Source organism: Amborella trichopoda, chromosome 6 (genome assembly GCF_054954075.1).
Source record: "Amborella trichopoda isolate Santa Cruz 75 chromosome 6, AtrichopodaSantaCruz75HAP2 v2.0, whole genome shotgun sequence".
NCBI lineage: Eukaryota > Viridiplantae > Streptophyta > Magnoliopsida > Amborellales > Amborellaceae > Amborella > Amborella trichopoda.
Window position 1 is genome coordinate 36359775 of NC_142341.1, and position 21635 is coordinate 36381409.

The 21635-nt window shown below is 40.3% G+C and overlaps 1 protein-coding gene across 1 annotated transcript in view; it reads right to left on the reverse strand.

Moving 5' to 3' along the window:
* APM1 (aminopeptidase M1) overlaps positions 1-21635 on the reverse strand; it is a 68587-nt gene that overhangs the window by 18007 nt on the left and 28945 nt on the right. The window contains exons 7-13 of the mRNA XM_088870264.1: positions 21259-21363; positions 21055-21171; positions 12603-12716; positions 6910-7092; positions 528-840; positions 317-438; positions 143-240 (exon numbers count right to left, since the gene is read on the reverse strand). Coding sequence (XP_088726390.1) covers positions 143-240; positions 317-438; positions 528-840; positions 6910-7092; positions 12603-12716; positions 21055-21171; positions 21259-21363 — 1052 coding nt within the window. The remainder of the gene's footprint in view (positions 1-142; positions 241-316; positions 439-527; positions 841-6909; positions 7093-12602; positions 12717-21054; positions 21172-21258; positions 21364-21635) is intronic.

The window sequence follows — 21635 nt, forward strand, 5'->3', positions numbered from 1 at the left end:
CATGAGGCAGTGGGAATGTTAAGGCCCATTCCTTTTTCCCCACACTTGAGTTAATGCATTCCCAACTAAGCAAATCTAACAAGCATAGGAACGCAAGTAACAAATAAACACACAAAAAGACAAGAAAACTTCAAAGACTTACTCAGCCCCAAACTGCAAAAGATTGATGATAAATTGTTTCAGGTCATTAGATACGCTTGGAATGGCATCACCAGCCATCTGCACAACTTTGTAACTTACCTGCAAATAACTATTATTGTGTTAAACTGCGAGCAATAATCACAATTTCAAAGGAAATGCATGAAAGACAACTCACATCAATCAAGCATGATAAGACAGTATAATCAAGCTCTTCCCTGTATGCAACCATTAAAGAAAGCAAAGAGGATAGTGTCTGCTTGCAAGCCGCACAAAGAGCATATGCATCATCCAGTACACCTGACAAACAATAATATATAAGGAATATAAGAAACACAGATAAAGAAATTTTGTGAACTATTGAAATATTTAGCTTTATTATGACTAACCAAATCGATCTGTTGCAGACAAGGAGTTTGTTTCTATTGCTCTTCTAATTCTTGATGCAAGCTCATCATCATATTTCACCCTATAGAAACCAGCTTGATCAATATTGAGTTTAATCCAATCTCCTGATGTGTCCGAACGAGTCCTTTTTCCCATCAAACCAAAATTGCTCTCATGCAATAGCTCTGATAAACCCATATCCCCTACTTTACTTTTTAAGAGGAAGTTTTTGCGAGTATTGTATGAACCATAACATAAAGTTATAGGAACAATCCACTGCCCATCTCCAGTCAATCCACTTGACAAGAAATGTGACTGCACAAAGAGCAAGAAAATTTAGGTATTCATCTATAAAGCAGTCTAACACAACCACAAAACAATTGAAGTAAAAATAAAATATCTATGATGAATATAATACCCATATTGGTCAATGCAACTTTGATAAGAAATGGGAAGTAATCCACACCTTAAAACCCTCATATCTAACAAGGAGCTAATATAGAGATGCCCATAATTTGTTTATTTGAGGAAGAGAACTACTATATCACAGGTCCCAGCAGAAAACTCAATACAATCAGGACACAAACTGAAAATAGTCAGGTATTCTGAAGCACTAGCATTTAACATGTACTTTTACATCACCAGGAATACAACAAAAAACAAACAACCAGTTAATATGTAAAATAACAACCAGTTAATATGTAGCTAAGTGCATCCACAACTTAAGGCAGAGGAGCATATGTGAGGTAGAGTGCCATGAAGAATAAACTTACAGTTGACCTCATAGTTTTCTAAAATAAGCCTTAATACTTTTATAAATCTCGTTACAATGGAATAGTGAAGACCATTGGGCAGCTCTTCCAACTCTGGTGTGATATAATCAAGCTGAGTTTGATGAACATACGGCCATATTGCAAATTAGAATCTCCACAAAACAGGATGGTGCATTGAAGAGGAAAAGCGAAAAGTCATATGACTCAAATTTATACTAGATAGGCCATAGGAAAAGGTCAAGGAAATCAACGAGAAGCACTGAAGTTTCAGGATTTCTTCAACGTGCAATGGACAGTTTGTTCGGTCATATGGAATGAGGACATGGGGGGCTTGAAAAGTAACTTTTATTAGTTAGTGTTGTGAAAAAGTAAGTTTATGTTTATTCCTTCTTATACTTAAGTCCCCAAGGCCTATTTATCGCTTCCCTCACCAAAGGGGACGTTTGTACCCCAAACCTTTTATTTATTAATATAGAAGTATGTAAGTGGGGCATGGAAGTCCAATGGGACAACATTGTGACCCTGTTCTCCTTCTTCCTCCTCAAGTGACTCTCTCTCTCTCTCTCTCTCTCTCTCTCTCTCTCTCTCTCTCTCTCTCTCTCTCTCTCTTTCTCTCTCTCTCTCTCACACACACACAAACAGACCCACCCACATATCTCTTTCTAACTTTCTCTCTCTTCCTCGACCTTGATGCCTCCCATACTCTTTCATCTCATACATTAGCTTGCTGTATTTTTTACTTAGTATGTTGAGATGAGGATGAGTATAGCGGAGATGAGGATGTTGACATGGAGGAGTGGCAAGACAAGAAGGGATAGATTTCAAAATGAATCTATTTGAGAGAATTTAGGCAATAAATGAAAGAGAGTAGACTTAGGTGGGTTGGCCATGTGTGGTGCCGACCAAGTACAGCACCTGTTAGGAGATGCGAGTTAGTTCAAGTGGAAAGACTGAAAAGGGTAAGGGGTAGGCCAAAAAGGACATGGTTGGAAGCAGTCCAAAAAGATATGGGAATAGAGCAGAATGGAGAACCAGGATTCATGTAGCCGACCCCAATTAATTAGGAAAAAGCTAAAATGATGATGATGATTTTTGACTTAGTATCACAGTAGGAAGCTTCAAGTTATGTGATTGAAACCCTAATAGTGATATCTGACTATGAGAAGGTTTCAAATGGCAGCATGGTCAGAAACCCTAGATCTGGAAATCAGGTATGGATTGAGAAAAGAAACCTAATGTTACAGTTCCTTCTTTCCACAAATTTTTTTTTGTGGTTTGAAAAATTCAATCTAAATATTAATGGTGGCCATAGCCTAGGATCTGGCTTGTGTGAATTGAGGACTCGGATCTGAAAATTTTTTATGGTGCATCAAAACCTATTTTAAGGTTACTTTCTATCTTGGTCGAGTTAGAGATGTTGAACCGAAAACCTTAGAACTATTTGGGATGTTATGGTGATTCAAAATTGGTTTCTAGGCTCCTACAATATGTTGTACCCTCATCACGAGTTGCAAGACTCATATTTTACCAAGATCGCTTGTATGGATGGTCTCGGATCTCATTGTGGAGTGAAGTAGAGTGGCTGATTATGTTAATCGGTGTCGGTCAAGTGGTTATTTGTGTTAATTAGCAAGTGTTTTCTAGCGTTTATTGGTTGTCGATATGTCCAATACTAGTAATTCAGAGCACTCTCTACCACCACTTGTACTCTGGATGCTCTCGCATGGGTATCTATGGAGAAAACCCTAGACTGCAAATTACGACTAGTAACCATGATGGGATAATAGAATGGTCACAGCTTGCTAAAATATTTATTGGTGGAAGAGGGAAGCTGGGATATATCAATGGAAAAATATAATTTAACCTGAAGAGACAAATCCTCGCATGAGAAGTGGAAGACTGGAAATTTAATTGTAATCTCTTAGTTGTTGCACTCAATGCTACCTTCAATTAGTTGGGCTTTTCTGTTTTTTTGGATTGCGAGGAAGATCTGGGATTCGGTACACCACACTTACTCCCATAGCAAGAATGTGTAAAGGGTGTACCAATTGAGGCATTAGATATTCCACCTTCGACAGGGGAGCGGTCTCTAGCAGTATATTTCTACTCACTTTGTAGTCTATGGGGACTGGATCATTATTAGATGTTTAAACCCATATATAAGCAAGATGGGAATAGAAACAAATTTGTGGAACAAAATCATATTTTGGAGTCTTTGGCTGGATTGAACCCTGAGTTTGAGTTAGCTAGTTCAAATCCTCAATTGGGATAATGTACCACTCCATCTCTCATTGAAGTATATTCCTATATTCAGAGTGAGAAAAGTAGAACAGGTGTCATGTTACCTACACAACCAATAGATCGTTCAGCCCTTGTCTCGGCCTCATTACCTCCTAGGAACAATAAGGCGTATTGACTTCGAAAATTTTGAAAAGGGGTCCTAATCAAGGAGATAAAAAAGCAAGCTGAAATGTGATCATTATTGTACAAAGAGAATTGCTGGGATCTTGTTGGCCGACCAGCAAATTCAATCATCCTGGGCAATTCAATGCACACTATACTTCATCCACTAGTGATTCAGCAACCATTAATACAAATCAAAGACAACCCAATAGAACTCCACCTTTGTCTTACGCCCAAAAGAAGACATCAGTTCCTAAGGAGGAAATCGAGAGCCTTCATTGGTTGTTTGAACAGTTAGATGGCCCATCTACCACCTCCACATCTTCCTCTGCCCGCTCAGTATCCATGCTTCTACTAATCATGTCGCTCTTTATCCATCTGAACAATCTTGAATGATTGATTCTAGAGCTTCAGATCATATGACTGATATGTCATCCTTGTTTCCTTCTTACTCTCTTTGTTTTGGTAGAGAAAAGGTTAGAATTGCTCATGGATCATTTTCTTTGCCATTGCTGGAAAAGGAACTATAAATATTTCGCATGAAAAAGAATTCCCCTCAATTGTCTCTGTCTTCAGTTCTTCATGTTCCTAGCTCTACAAACTTAATGCCCATCAATAGCGTTACCAAGAGCCTAAATTGTAACGTAACCTTTTTCCCTTCCAATGTTTTTTAGGACCGAGATACGAGGAAGATGATTGGCAGTGGTCATGAAGCTAGTGGTCTCTATATTATTGACTTGTCTACTACTCCTCAAGCTCTTTATCTAGCATTATGATAGTAAAGACCGGATATGGCAGTGGCATCTCCGGCTTTGTGTTTCAGAGATTCAAAGTGAAGTCTGTGACCTTTCAAAACATTGTAAAGACTATATTTTACCCAGTAATACTAAAAGTACTTTTCCTTTTGCTATTGCCCATTGTGATGTATGGGGTCCATCTCCTGTTACTTCTATTTTTTTTATTGCTATTTTATTTCTTTTGTGTATGATCACTCTTGGTGTACATGCATCTCTCTTATGAAGACCAGAGATGTTATCAAGGTCTTTCATAATGATCCACACTAAGTATGATACTAAAAATTAAGATATTTGGTCTAATCAAGGTGAAGAGTATAGCAATGGAGAGTTGTTGGACATATGACGTAGAACATCAAAATTCTTGCTTATACACGCCACAACAAAATGGGGCAGCTAAAAGAAAAAATAGACACCTCTTGGAAGTTAGTCGTGTTCTTCTCTTGAGTATGAATGTACCAAAGAAATATTGATAAAAAATTGCTGCTATCTCACCAATTGGATGCCTTCTCGTGATCTAAACTACGAATCTGCCTATAAACTTCTTCATCTTGGTCGTCCTCCTTTTAGTGTTCCTCCTAAAGTTATTCATTGCTTCACTCATTTTCTTGGTCTCAATCGTACATAGTCGGATCCCGAATCTGTAAAAGGCTACATATACTATGAGAATAGGGGGGGCAGTTGTACAATGTTGAAGATGGACAAAAAGGAATTAAAAGTTTATACTTGAGGGAAATAAAAAGAAGTTGAGACCATCATAACTAACATGCCTCCAAGCCAGTCACATACCTCTGATCCAGGTAATCCTAATGCAAATACAATCAATTCAAATTCCATCAATTCTCAGGATGATCAATAAGATCTTCCCATTGCTATACAGGAAGGTGAAAATAATTGCAGTGCTCATTCAAATTAGCAATTTTGTTTCTTATGAGTTCTTGTTCTCCATCCTACAGTGAGTTTGTGTCCTCTTTGCTTTATATTTCTATTCCTTCAAGTGTTACAGAGGCTTTAGATCATACCAAATGGAAGGAGGCAATGTGTGAGGTGATGAGGTCATTACTTAAGAATGGTAATTGGGAACTAGTAGACCCTCTGAAGGGTAGAAGTTGTTTGGCTGCAAATGGGTTTAAACTGTGAAGCACATGGTTATGGGTTTAAACTGTGAAGCACAAGGTTGATGGTACTATTGACAGATACAAGGCAAGATTAGTTGCCAAGGGGCATATTCAGACCTACAGAATAGACTACCAAAAAACATTTGCTCATGTGTCTTAGTTGAATTCCATTCGGGTACATCTGTCTCTAATAGCTAACTTGAGGTGGCCCTCGCATCAATTGGAAGTCAAGAATGCATTCCTTCATGGGGAATTGCAGGAAGAAATAGGAATCATGCTTGAGCTTGCGTGGTTAGCACTTGACATAAGCAACGCTATCTCAAGTTCGATTCCTACCACTAAACTACCCCCCAAAAAAAAGAAAAAATGCAGGAAGAAGCCTACATGCTACATTTACCTGGATTTTGAGCTTCAGGATATAAAGGACTACTTTCTAGATTGAGGAAGGCTATCTATGGACTAATACAATCTCCTCGTGCTTGGTATGAGAGGTTCAATGGTGTTGTTGAAAGAATAGATACACTCAAGTCATCCTAACCATACCTGATTCATCAAACATACCAAGACCAGCACAATTGTCCTAATTATATATGTGAATGACATTATTGTAACTGCTAATTGTCCTAAGGAAACTTTATTTCCAAAGTTCTTATCAGTTTTTAAAATCTTTTCTTAACATAATGCTACAATGTGGAAACGAAATTCGAACGATTTTCCTTAATTGTCTGTTTTTTGTATATTTTAGTTCAAATAGAAGTGATTAGTATTTTGTTCACCCAAAATTTTAGTAATTCCCAATCGGAATTGGTCTTGATGTACAATTCTTTAAGTATGTTTCACTGTCAGCACGAAGTTGTACATCAAGACCAATTCCGATTGGGAATTACTAAAATTTTGGGTGAACAAAATACTAATCACTTCTATGTGAACTAAAATATACAAAAAACAGACAATTAAGGAAAATCGTTCGAATTTCGTTTCCACATTGTAGCATTATGTTAAGAAAAGATTTTAAAAACTGATAAGAACTTTGGAAATAAAGAAAAATTTAATACCCAAAGATACAAAAATGAAGTGATAAGAAACACTAGATGTAATCAATCTCTAACTAAATACCAAAAAGAACATCAATCAAACCATAGCTAATAAAACCCACAAAACAAAACTGATGACAAGATTCATAAAAACCTAGATATAAAAAAAGATGCCAAAACAAGAAAGTGCACAAATACAAGCAGCACAACCAAATTTACTAAAACTAAAAATTCATCAATATAAAACATGGGACTCAGGGACCTGTTCAAACTCCAACCGGTGATCCTCGAGTTTTGCATAAATAACAGGATATCCTTTCTGCTTGGTCCATGAATCCATCAGCATGTTCACTGGTTCTCCAGATTCCTCAGAAAGCACAGCCCATAAGTCTTCTGTCTTTGCATTTTTATATGCATGCCTCTTTATGTATGAAGCCAAAGATCTCTATTGCAAACATATCATATTATAAGTTAAAATGCTGATTGTTAGGGTCAATAAATACACAACATATTATAGGTATCTATATAAGGAATAAAACCTGCAAACAAGTCACATTAGTAGGCTCCATTTCAATTAGATTAACAAAAATCGATAGTATTACCAACAAAATGCATAAGACATGCTCACATCTCCGACATTTGTAAAATCAAACTGGGCAGAAGACAAGCACAATTCAACTGTCCATATTAGCCAATTCTATACCAGGAAGCATCATAAGATATTTCTTGCAAATGACCAAAGTATAGATGAGGGTATGTCAAAAACTCAAAGAAACCTACAACTACTTGAAAACCATCTGAATTATTTACTATAAAATATCCAAATCATTTAAAAATTTGTAAACAACATTAGAACATTCCAATAGACCTTTAAAAGGCTAACAAGAAGACGATATAAGAGGTTAATTTATCCATTTGCAGCAATGATTAAAAAGTCGGCGAGTTGAACCGGACTCGTCCTATTCGACTCGAGAACCGGCACACTCGTGCCGGTTCCAGTGAAATATCGGAAATCACCCAGTTCTAGAGAAGAACTATCGATTCCATGCCATAAATCGCCATGTGATGTCATGAATCTCCCGATTCTTCGATTCATTACGTCATGGCCCGCCCGATTCTTCAACAATGGGCATTTTTGTAAATTTTAAAAATTACAAAACCTAAGGTCCGCACACCTCGCCACGTGGCTCTCCTTACTGCGCACGCGTTATCCTCGTTGGGTACAAAGAGGTATTTATTTACTACAACTTCCTTTTACCAATTCGATGTGGGATAATGTGAAAAGGTATTAACTTGAAACATTAATATATTATATATTTTGTTTTCGCTTTCAATACCACTAAGTTGCATGTGGCATACTGGGTATCAAATAATTTTTGCGCGTGGAGGGCGTTGGTTCGAATCCCCTCGAGTTGGTTTGAATCCCCTCTCGGAAAGAAATGTTGTTTTTTTATTTTTATTTTTTTTGTCAAATTTTTCTCTTATAAAAAAAATGAAAGGTTTTTTTATCAATTTCGCTTTTGTAAAAAAAATTTCTTATCAAAACAATGAAAGGTTTTTTTATCAATTTCACTTTTTGTCAATTTTTTTTCTTATCAATAAAATAAAAAGTTTCTTAAAAAAAAAAATGAAAGGTTCTTATCAATTATTTTTCTTGTCAAATTTATTTTTTTGAAGTCAAATATTTTTCTTATAAAAAAAATGAAAGGTTTTTTTTATCAATTTCGCTCTTTGTCAAAAAAATTTCTTATCAAAAAAATGAAAGGTTCTTATCAATTATTTTCTTGTCAAATAACTTTTTTTTGTCAAAAAAATAAAAGGTTTTTGTCAAAAAAATAAAAAGTAAAACAAAGTTATTGTCAAAAAAAAAAGTTCTTAAAAAAAAATAATAATACAACAAGTATTTTTTGTCAAAAAAAAGGTTCTTGCTAAAAACAAAAAAAAAATGTAATACGACAAACATTCTTGTAAACAAATAAAAGGTTTTGTCAAAAAAACTAAAAGGTTCTTATCAAAAAACCATTCTTTATTGTAGTCCATGTATGATTATTTACTTCATCCATGATAGTTCCAAGATTTTTATTTTGTGTGATGTAATTTAATGGTTAAAATAAGTTCATACAAAGAAAAAATATCTCAATATTCACATATTGAGGAAAAAAATGAAAATTAATAATGTAGTACCCTGATTTCTTATTGGATTCCTAAAAAACAACATTTACAATGAATTTTAATAATTTTTTTAGATTTTTTTAAAGCTTAATCCGACCGATTCGGCCGATTCCCGATCCGGATCGTCGATCCACTGATCCGGATGGGTTTTTGGGGTGACCGATCCGGGCCATCGATCCGTTTTTTAAACCACTGATTTGCAATATTAATGTAATATGTATCGGTTTTGAGAATATTTCGATCATCATAATTGCATTTGCACATGCATGCCATTGATCCCAATGAGAAATTATGCCCGATTGTGGAACTTAATCACCATCAGCTCTGATACAGAAAGCTAAGAATCTCAAGGACCCTAAAGAAATATTGGAGAATGTTGATCGATCTGTTGAGAGCAATTGAGAAATTCCCATCCTTTCTCCAAGTCCGTCATACAATTTTTGAACCACACCTGCAACAACTCAAGTAATCAAGTCATACATGTCAGCCAATTTGAGAAAGGGGAATACGACATTATATTTATATCGGGAATACGGCATTATATTTAGATATAGCCAACTTGAGATTCAGATTTTGACTCTAGATTAGGTGGGTACATTATTGAAGCCCGCAGAAGAACATCCAAAGTTCAAATCCCAACACACCAAACCACTACCACCACCACCACCACCAAAACCCCAGCCCCATGGAGTACCCACCCAAAAGAAGAAAAGGACTTAGTTGACCTGGAGATTTAGAAAGCTCCCCAAAACATTAAGAAATGAAACATCCATTCTTTTCATCAACAATTTCATAAGAGAGGAAGTGCACATTAACAAATATTTAAAAACTTCCTCCCTCAAGAAGGCATGAAACCCCACAAGCCTGACCCTTCCTTCTCAATATTCCTGCTCACAAAATTAGCATTTGGCAAACCCATCCATCCATCCATCAGAACATATGTTTCTCTGAGTACATAACTAACCACTACTGCCAACATGAAAAATCCACATTAGTATCCCCACTCCACTCCAGGTGAATGTGAAGTTTCAACTAAGACATGTTATCTAGTTTCCAGTCATATTAAGCTGTATGGACTTCCAAATTGAACGACAACGCTATCAGAAAGTATTTGTGTTGTCCATATGACCATCTAGTTAACAGTCTAAACTGGAAAATTACATTTAATGGCCGTAGGGTTCTTAGTTATATCCACACACATTGATTCTTCCTTTTGCCTTGTCATTCAGCAGATCTTTCAAGAAAAATCAGGAAATCTGAGGGAGAAGAGAAGAGGTTAACCTTGGAGATGGAGAAAAAGTAGTTTCGGTTTTCACACACTTTTCAATAACTTATATACGTTACGATAATAATTATATCATTGAACTTATAATCAACCAAAGAAATCCATGGGGAGAAATCGCATAACAAAAGAAAATAAATGTTGATAAATAAAGAGTTTAGCGTAGCTAACCCCTTAGAGAGTATCTCTTAACCTAGACAACTGTCATTGGACACCAATATCATTGGCTTTTAAATATAAAAAAATTTCAAGTAACAACGCATTTTGTCATTAGTGGGGGCAGAAAATGTATTTCTATAAGAAGACGATGAAATTTCATTAGTTGTTGAAAAGTATTTAATGCTCTATAGGTAATATCACACCTCATGTGGATAATGTCATTATCCAATATAAATGTTTTTTTTTCACCTACTAAAATTTCTACTTTACCTTTGATTAATTAATGAAAAAAGTTAATATAGAGTTGACATCTTAAGATGTAGAATTAAAGTGATTCAAAGAAGGTTGCTTTGATGTTGCTAAAACATCGTATTGATCATCTCAACATCGAAATGTATAGATAAGAAGAAAAAAAGAGATTTCAAGTCCTAAAAATAGTACATCTTGCTACACATTATTTGGACAGTCTATTTTCAAGATTTCCATGCGTTTATAGATCTGATTTATTTGGACTGTTTTTGGAGTTTAAAATTTTTTAATTAAAGATAAAAATAGATTCTCACACCATCCTAAGAATTTTCGACACCAAAATTGCATTTCAGGACAAATTTTGGAGGTACACCTTAATTTGATTGTTTAAGATTGCAAAAAAAAAGGTTACAACATTATGCAAACCAATGTCCAAAGACAGAGTTACTCATGTGGAGAAGTAACGGTATTGAATGTCTAAAAATGTTAAGTAGGTTTAGGAATACACTAGAAAGGGAGTATCCTAAAACTGAAATATACAAGATCATAACCCTCCACAATAAATCAAAGGGCTTTTAAAAAGACAAATAATCTGACGAAGATTCTTCAATATTTGATGGCCACAAGTGAAGAGTTTGATTTCCATTCAAGATCTTAAGTCTTTTCAGTTCCTTAATTTTTTTATCCTCTTTACTGCAGCCCATGTTGCACAAATACAGCTATGGACACGGCCAAGACATCGTAGATAAATAAATAAACATATAAGGCCAAAAATAGCCTTCTTCTACACAAAGCAAAATATGAAGTCTTCAGTACAAGATGGTCAAAATAAGTGAAAAGTCTGAATTCCCTTCAAAATAAGTGAGATGGGGACTTATGGCCTCACTGAGGGTATGGCCCTTGATAGAGCAAAATTGCGGACCAAGATTCATGTAGCTAACCCCAAATTGTTGGAAAAAGGCTCTGATGACGATGATGAGTTTTTCTCCTCTTTGCTGCAACCTTGCACATTTACAGCAGTGGACATGGCTAAGATGCCACTTCTCAAGTTTTCAATATGTTTTTTAAGGTATTGATGTATATACAGCACCCTTTTCGGAGAATCTGTGCATCACAGGAAGCAGCATAACAATATTTGAATAAGGATCCTGCTGTGATCTATTCCACCTATGGATTATTCACGAAGGACCAAGGTCCTGGACTTTTGAGTTACAATGTTATAGAATAAGGATATGTATATTATACTAATATGGTGTCAATGTTCCCAATACAATATCCCACAAGGACATCACATCAGATGACAAAATATTGGGGTTTTTTTATAAGGGAACCCCATGCATAGCTGGTTTCAGTATCTGGACAGTCTACAAAAGTGACCAGTGACGACAAGTTCCAGGTTTTTGATAAGGGAACCCCATTACAAAAACATGTTTACCGCAATGAATACCACCAACCAAATTCTCTACAGGACCCTAAGTTTGCTCATATATATTAATGTTCTTGGAATAAAAGCAGACAAATAGAAAGAAAAATGAAGGTCACAGGATGCCAAAACTCCACTGAACCTTTGTTCTGTCAAGAAGTTGATCCATGTAATCATAAGCACCATTGAAGATAGTGAAGCAGAAAACGCCCTTGCAACACAAATTCAATGTGATGTTATGAGATTCCTAATACCATTTAAATGGAGGTAAAGAGGTCTAACCCTTTTCCTATTTGACTCCATAAATTTGGATTGCCCATCCTAGCAATAATCAGCATTCCTCTTGCAATTCAATAAGTAACCATGTTAGGCAATTAATATGTATGATCAACTTAAGAAAGGGTGCCAATAATCTAAATCCTCTGTAGAGGCACATGATATCATTCTTAGAAAATACGACGACAACAGCAACCTCTTTTTTGTCTGACAACATATCTTAAAAAATTTTAACATGCAAATTGCTAGTTCTTTCTTAACGTTACCTTCAATGAAATTACAATTCCTGCCCACTTGCTATCAGGTGGAATACAAAGAATTTTTTCAATTTTAAGAGCTAAACGGATCAGTATTGTTTCTGAATTAAGCTAATCAACGAAGCATGGAACATCACCTGAACAGTTTCAGCCCCGAGGTAAGCCTGCAGCATGCGAATAACAGATGCACCCTTCTTATAGCTTATGGCATCGAAGATTTCATCAACCTCACGAGCATGGTTTATCTCAACCTGAAACACACAACATTTAATGCATAGCCACATGTTGAAAAGAGAAAGCAAGAACTCATTAAGCCAATATACAATTCGAAAAGTACTATAAACATTAATTTATATGGTAACTGGAACAACAGAAACGGAAAATTCTTAGGTACGAGAGATTTTAGGATGTAAATTGTTTGGATCCACTTAATGGAAACTTCCTTGCAGCAGTTAGAGAGCCTAGTAGATAATGTTTAGGCAGCATACGGACCAATAATTAAAACCCAAATTCACAAGAGAGCGTACAACCATCTAACATCCACTTCATCTTAACCTTTGATACATCAAATTTCAGTATCCAATCAAATGCAACTCTAAAAATACCATCGAACATCTCAGGCAGGTGGCTGCAAGTTTTAAGTATTTAACAATTGCAATACGATTACACAATGGATAATGCCAGATACCAAATGAGAAAAACTTCCACTTGCAGCCATCTCAAACTTATGTCCACATAAGACCGATGCATATATGCTACATGTAGTATTATAAGACCGTTTCAGGATATTTTGATCCATAAACCAGAGTAATGCACAAGTCCAATTGCCTGAAATGGGCACAACCTGAATGGAGGTCGGGCACCTAACTTAAGGTCCCATAAAAAAGGAAATACATAGAACTCCATTAAGATCAGCATACAGGTTTTTTTCCATTGCACACTATATGGCATACCATATAGCCCCTATGAGTGGGCCCTGAATCTAATTTGAAGGTTTCCACATTATTGCTTTCGCAATTTTTCCCAGCATGAAAGATGAAGACAAATGGTGTGGCATTTTTCTTTATTCTAGTCAGTCACAGGTGCAAGGGACCTTAGCCTGCCAATAAGCTTTTACTAGCAGCATTTATTGGCTTTGATATGACCATGAATATTCTAGAAATTAAGAACAAATTGTTAAATGGCGACACATGACCTTCAATGATCTCCTATTAGAGAATGAAGATCATAGATAATCTGCAACTCCCTAGAAAGTCCTACTAATTTTGCTTCAGAAATAATCTAACATATCCCTTGAAAGCATCTTACAGAAATATTCTTTATGATATCTTTTTTTTAACACAAAGATACTTTATGATATCAATGAGAAGAGCTAGCTACACCCAGTCCGAAATAGGAGGTGTAAAAACATCTAACTCTAGATGGCTCATCGTCGTCATCATCCTCCCTCCCTCCCTCCAACTTTGAGTTGGGAACAGATTTACAACCTCTACCCCAAAACCTCTCCCCCACTTTCCAGTACCCTCCCTCCCTCTTCTGTCGGCCCTCGGCCCCCTGCTCTGGGGGACTCTACCAAGGCCACCTTCTCTCAGGTGCTCACCTCGACTTCACCTACTCCTGCGCCGGTTTGCTCCTCCTCCTTTACTTGCGAAAGGAGTTCCCCTTTTTCATGTCCCTCTTCATTTCTTTCTTGCATCATCTCGACCCCGCTAAAAACCTTGACCCATCTCGAGGAAAAGCTTCACTCATGCTTGGTGGCCACGTTTCGTCCCAGACGCGATGATGACAGACGTATTGAGCGCTGGGCTAAAAATATCTGGGGTGAACCCTCTCTCACCTGCCGATGCATTAATGGCAGTTTCTTTCTGCTCTCTTTCCCATCCCCAGAGTTGGCCTTGAATGCTCTTGAGGCCTCTTCAAGTTCCACCTTCCATGGGGCTTCTTGCACGCTACGACAGTGGTCCACCTCTCAAGGATCCTAAAGGAAACAACGGGTTTGGCTTACCCTAGACAATGTTCCCCACCATGCTTGGTCTCCGGTGACTTTCAAAAGAGTGGCTGAAGTGTGCGGGGACCTGATAACCATCCACTGGAAATCAATCGAGACCCTTCCCCTAGGCTCCATCCGTCTGCTTCTCGAAGTGCTAGATACCAGCCTCATTCCTTCGAACGTCGGGCTTGAGGTTCAATTCCTTTTCTTTCGTGTCTCTCTCTCTTGGACAGGAGCCTCGCCTCCTTCCTCTTGCTTCTTCAATTCTCCTCCACCTCCACAGCCGAAAGATCCACTAGCCTAGACTACTATGCAACGCAAGAACCGCCACTCTAAGAGACGCCACCAACAGGCCACTGCCCCCCTACCGAGCCTCCCGGCGTCGCAACGGTCATCGGTACCTAAACCTCTTGGCTCGGTTTCGTGGCAGCCAGTTCAACAACCTAGGGATACGGCTGAGTACTGCCCTCGGACCGAACAAAGCATTGGAGGCTCTACTCCTTGTCGGGGGCCGGTGACTACAGTGGCAGAGGATCAATCGAGTTCGATTTCTTGTGTCAGAGCCCCTGCCAGACCTCCTACACCTCTACCCGTCGGCTCAGCAAAGAGCCCATTGCCCCAACAAATTTGAGTAATTTGTCGTCAGGTCTTTCTCTGAACCTGGCCCGTCCTCCACCACCGCCTCACCTCTAATCCCCGCAGCCTTTTGCCTCTTCGAACCCTTCACATCTCCTTCAGTGGGGCCTCCCTCTAACTCAGCATTTATTCCACCCGCTCCTCCGCTGACTGCCACGTCCCTTTCCGCCGACCTTGCCCCCCCTTTGTACGCCACGTCGCCGCCCACCTCCCACCCAGCCTTTAGTTCCTCTGCCCTCTCTCTCCATCCATGCACCAAGGCATCTTGCCTTGAGCCCCGCCCCTCTTCCCCCCTTCCTCTCCCCTGTGCCTCCATGGATGCCACGTGGCATCCACCCGACCACCGACTCCAGTCGCCATCATGGCACTTGGTCCCCTCTCCTTCTTCCCCCGCCTCGTCTTCTTATCTGCATCCTCCTTTTGTTCCCCCTCCCCTCCTTCCCTCACCTCTGGCGAGCCCTTCCCTCTCCTCCCGGCCTCGTCATCCTCTCCTCCATCTTTCTTCCCCCCCCCCATCCTTTCCTTCACCCAACCCAATCTCCGTCTTGTAAACAATGTCCCCCCCGGCACTGCTCTCAGTTGACCCCGAGGTCTCCCTCATCTTGTCCCCCTCCCACCTCCCCTTTTGCGTCTACTCACTCCACCCATATGGACAGCTCCTCTCCCCCCTTGTACCCCGCCTCCTCGTCTGATTCAGCCTCTCCTAACTTCTTTTTGACATCTCCCTTAGCCCTGAGCCCTTACCTTATCAAGGTTAACAGGGTCCATTCCTCGCACCACTTTTTTGGGCCCTGCTGTTTCTCCCACCACTCTATCTCCATCTCCCATTTTTACGCCTACCTGGTTCCTCCCTATCCTCCTTTTCTCACTCCCACCCCTCCTCCCCTTCTTTACCCCTCCCCCGTGCTACCTCTTCCTCTTCCCCACTTCTCACTGGGGATCAAGACTCCCGATCTTTGCCTTTTGAGCCTCTCCCCCCCTCCACCGTTTCTCAGCCTCTTTCGCCACAACCCACCCCTTTCACTGTACCCCCCTGCACTTCCCCCACCTCTTTCTGCTCTACTCCTATTCCATCTGCTTCACTCCCCACCCTTCCCCTTGATCTGTATCCTCTGGTGTCGGACTCATTGGAAGACTAATCAACGCCCATCTCTCCTCCCTCGCCAAGAACCACCGACGAGGGGGTTGACGAGGATGGGCAAGATCGCGATATGGAAGACCCTGAAACGCCCATCTCTCCCCCCTCAACAAGGGTCAACAACCCGGGGGTCGACGAGGAAGGGCACGACCGTGATCTCAAAAGGATGAAGGAGATGTATCGCATAATGAGTTTTCAGTACAACGGTCCAGAAGGACCAACCCATCACTTCATGCTCGCAGATGCACAGAGTCGATAGAACGTGGGATTCAAAGGACAAAGGGAACTACTGAACCCATTTTCTTCTCTCTCTTTCGACGGCCCATCCACTTCTGTAGGTGTCCCTACCTCCTCTCTCCCCTTCTCTTTGAGGCGATCAGCTCGATTAGCCTCTTTCTCTTCCCCATCTCCTAAAACATGAAGATCATCTCCTAGAATATCAGAGGTCTGGGTCATCCATCCAAAAGGAAGGTTGTTAAGGACCTCACATCGAAACACTGCCCCACTATTCTTGCACTTACTGAAACCAAATCACCCGAGCCCTCTCTCTTCCTCATTCGACAGGTATGGGGTAGGAGGCCTTGTCAGTGGGTAGTCCTACCCGCGAAAGGAACCTCAGGGGGAATTTGGGTGATCTAGGACCCCACAGAGCATCTTCTAATATCCTCACATGTAGGGGAATTCTTTGTAATTATTCTACTGTCTCGTTTTTTGGACGGTTTTGAATGGAATTCTCGGCCATTTATGGCCTCTGCTCTTCCTCCATTCGACCTCGTCTTTGGTCCGAACTGTACTTTGTAGCCTCCCTACCCCACCTTGTTTGGTGCTTGGGTGGAGACTTCAACATCACATGTTGGTCCCATGAACGAAACTCTACCTCCCTTATATCTCAGGGGATGTCGGATTTATCCAACTTCATTGTCAAGAGATCGCTCTTCCAGGTGACCGTTTCACCTGGTCCAGTCATTCCACCCAACCTACCCTTTCCAAACTTGACAGGTTTCTCTTAGCCTTGGAGTGGGAGGAAAGTTTTTCGAGATCACACGCCATTGCTTTGCCTAAACCTATTTCAGACCATTGCCCCATCCTCCTTTCCACCATAGCCCTGAATAAAGGCCCTAAACCTTTTAAATTCGAACTAGCTTGGCTAGAAGAAAAATCCCTACCTTCTTTAATCCCCATTTGGTGGAATTCCTTCTCTGGCCAGGTGAATGGAAGAGTTGGTTTCAGCCTCCAATCAAAGATTCAACTTCTAAAAGCTTCTCTCAAATCCTGGAGTCGGTCCATCCCTGGCAACTATTCTCAAATTAAGTCTGATCTCCTTAAGTCCATGCAAGAACTAGATTGCCCTGAAGAGTCTCTCCCTCTGACTACCACTGAAGCTGACCTCAGAACCCAAACCAAACTCAATTACCTCTCTACTCTCAAAAAAGAAGAGCTTTACTGGTTCCAAAGATCAAGAGTCAATTGGCTCAAAGTACGAGACCATAACACCCGATTGTTCCACATAATTGCAAACTGTCGCAGGAGGGATAATTCAATCTCGACCATTAAAGTCAATAATCATTATCTGGACCAGACGGCAAAAATCGAGTCAGCTATCCTCTCCCTTTACCAGAATCTTTACTCTTCTCCAAGTGGTCCAAGACCAGCCATGGCTGACTTAGGGTTTTTGACCTTATGGGAAGAACAGGCTTCATGGCTGGGACACCCTTCCTAGAAGATGAAATCCTTAAAGCTCTGGATGACCTAGCAAAAGACAAAGCTCTTGGCCCTGATGGGTTTCCCGTGGCCCCATTTAAAATTTTTTGGGAAACTTTTCGCCCAGACTTCTTCACATAATTCTTCCTTCAGGTTATACTCAATAAATCCATTAATGCCACCTTCATTGCACTGGTACCTACGGTAGAAGGGGCTGAGACTAAAGGACTTCCATCCCATAAGTTTGCTCAACTCCTATAAAATCTTGTCCAAGGTCCTGGCATCAAGACTATAGCAGGCCCTCCCTGTTCTCATTTCATCTTCACAGTCGGCCTTCATTAAAAATAGACAAATCCTTGACGGTGCACTAATCGCACATGAATGTATTCATTCAAGGCACTTGGCCAAAATGCCTGGTCTAATATTTAAGATTGACTGGGATAAAGCATATGACCATGTTAACTAGTCAGTCCTGGATGAGACAATGGCAAGAATGGGCTTCTGAGATCGATGGAGAATATGGATGAGAGGTTGCTACTCTCACCCATTCTTTTCGATTCTCATCAATGGTACCCCCAAAGGCTACTTTCCCTCATCGAGGGGCCTACGTCAAGGGGATCCCCTATCCCCATTCCTTTTTGCTATTTCGACAAAGGTTTTCAGCCGATCATTGGGTCGTCTTTACCAAGCTAGCATTCTTACAGGTTTTAAAACTTCATGCCGGGGGCCTAATGTGTCGCACCTGCAATATGCAGACGACACACTAGTCTTTCTAGATGCCTCCTCCCAAGAAGTTGAAAACCTGAGGCTCTATCTCAAATGTTTCCAACTGGCCACTGGTTAAAGGTCAATATGGAGAAGTCTAAAAAATGCTGGGTATAGCAATCGACAACAGTCAAATCAGAGAGCTCATACCATCATGGGAATGTAAAGTGGAGGACCTCCCCACTACTTACCTGGTCCTACCTCTAGGACTTGGAAAACCAAAAAAGAGACACTGGTCCCATGTCATCGACAAGGTAGATAGAAGGTTGGCTAGGTGGAAAGGGAGCTATCGTTTCCAAGCGGGTAGAATCACCCTCATCAAAGCCAACCTTGCTAATGCACCTGTGTACCCTATGTCCCTTTTTCAGATACCTACTTCAATGGCCAACCGCCTTGACCAACTCATGAGGAACTTTCTCTGGTCAGGGCAGGCCGACAAAACTAAGTTTCATCTCGTTTCCTAGGGCAAGGTATGTTTACCCAAAAATCAGGGGGGGTTGGGGATCAAACTTCTGAGAAAGCAAAACTTGGCCCTAGTAGGAAAATGGTGGTGGTGTTTGGCCACCCAAACGGATACTCTTTGGGCTTAGGTACTTCGGAGTAAATATAACACTTCAGATCATACCTGGGTACCAGAGAGATAACCATGGTCCAACACATCAGGAGCGTGGAGATCCTTTACCTCCTCCCTTGCACCATTCAAGATATTCACCAGGTTTCACACAAGAGAAGGCACAAGAGTGCGCTTTTGGTCAGAGGCTAAGCCATGCACCATTGAGGGAATGCTACCCTTCTGTTTACTCAATAGCCGTTAGTGGCAACCCTCATTTAGAAGAAACTTCTCAGAGGAGGAAACAGACCAATTTCTCTCACTTTCGGCACCGGTACACCGTACTTTTATCCCTCTCCAAGGAAGGGATAAGTTGGTATGGTCCCTCGTCCCTTCAGGGGAGTTTACTGTAGCCTCCTTTTACAATATACTCACCCAACCTCCTACTTTCCCGCTCAATCCCACATCAGTGCTCTCTCAGGTATGGAAAACTATAGCACCTCCCAAGGTGCAAACATTCAAGTGGACTGTTGGCTCCCACAAGGCACTAACTATCGATCACCTACAAAAGAAAGGGATTTCTATTCCCAATAGGTGCAGCATGTGTTTGTGCGAAAAGGAATCCAACAATCACCTCTTCCTCCACTGTAATTTTGCACACTACCTTTGGAGTCTCCTGCTTCAACTCTTTGGTGTCCACTAGGTAACACCACCGACGGTCAAAGATCTATTGGCTTCGAATTACACCTCACACTGGCTGGAAGCAAGAAGAATTCTATGGAAAGCAACAGTGGCAGCAACCATTTGGATGCCTAGGAAAGAAAGAAATGCCTGAATATTTCAAGGAATGGTCAGCCTGGCCCCAGCTCTCTTTCAAAAGGTTACATCCTTGGTAACCTTTTGGATATCAAACCACTCCCTCTTCAAGGGCATCCCAACGAATTCCTTCCTAATTCAATGGGAGAATATTCTTTTACACAAACCAAAGAAAAAGAAAAAATCAAGCGTCTGGAAACCTCCCCCTCAAGGAGCAATCAGACTTGACTTTGATGGGTGCTCCTTGTGAAACCCTAGCCATGCAGGTGCGGGTGGTGTCTTTAGAGACCACCAACACAACATCTTTTTCACCTACTCAGAATACCTCGGCATCCAAGATTCACAGTATGATGAATCATTGGCCCTCCTTAAAGGCCTGCAAAGCTTCGATCAATCTTGGGCACAAAACCTAATAGTGGAGGGTGATGCCCGAAATATCATTACTTGGGCCTCCAGGAATGTTATTCCTCCCTGGTATCTTGCACCTCTTTATGACGAGCTTGAACACCTTTGCAGGGATATGCCCGTCTCATGGATGCATACATCGAGGACGTCAAACGAGCTCGCGGATCTGCTGGCGAAGGACGGAGCCAAGGCCCATGAAGAAGATTAGGCCCTTAACTTTTTTGCATTGGGCCGGTTACAAAGAATCTTGCTAGGAGAACACTTGTCTTCGAACGGGGTAATTTATTTTTTGTGCTTCTTTGCAAACAAACTGTATACTCTGTAAGGGGACTTACTTACAACCCCATTTTGCATAGGGTCTGTTGACCTATTCTTTTTTTGCCGAGAGTCCCGTCTAGTGGGGCACTCTCGGACTAACCTAAACTTGTACCTTCTCTCCGACAGCAATACAAAAGTTAACATTTCCAAAAAAAAAAAAAAAAAGAGCTACCACTCCCCGAATTGTCTTAAAATATGCTATTAACAAATAAGCAATTTGTGAAACAGATGATACCAAAGTACAACACGAAATAATAAACAAAAGTTTACCTCTATGGGATGTGACTCTGCCAATCCATCCAGTCTAAGACCTCCAGTTGTTTCGTCAAGAAATTGTGTCCAAATATTCCAATCAGGAAACAAGGAATCAACAGCCAAATAACTCACCTGCAAGTTTAGCATTTAGCAGTCCAGACATATTTCCCAGGTGTACTTCGAGCAAATACAAGAAACAAAGAAACAGAGAAGAACTACCCAAGTTGCAAATCCCTCATTAAGCCATAAGTGGGTCCACCATTCCATTGTAACGAGATTTCCAAACCACTGGTGTGCCAATTCATGTGCTACCACAATGGCAACCTGAACAGTAAATAGTTTAATATTCTGATGAGTCCAATGACATACACTCCTAGTTGGCTGCTGAAAGATAAGACGAGAGTCATCATGCATCCAAAAGAAATAGCCAGCCAAGATTGCTACCCAATAGCCTTGGAACTACATAGGATATTATCAATCTAGATAAGAAAAAGAAGAGCCATGATACGTTCATGAGTGTATGTTATTTCACAAGACTTTAAAAGCCAATACAAAGCCATGTTTGATGGGATAATAACCAACAGTACACAGGAGTT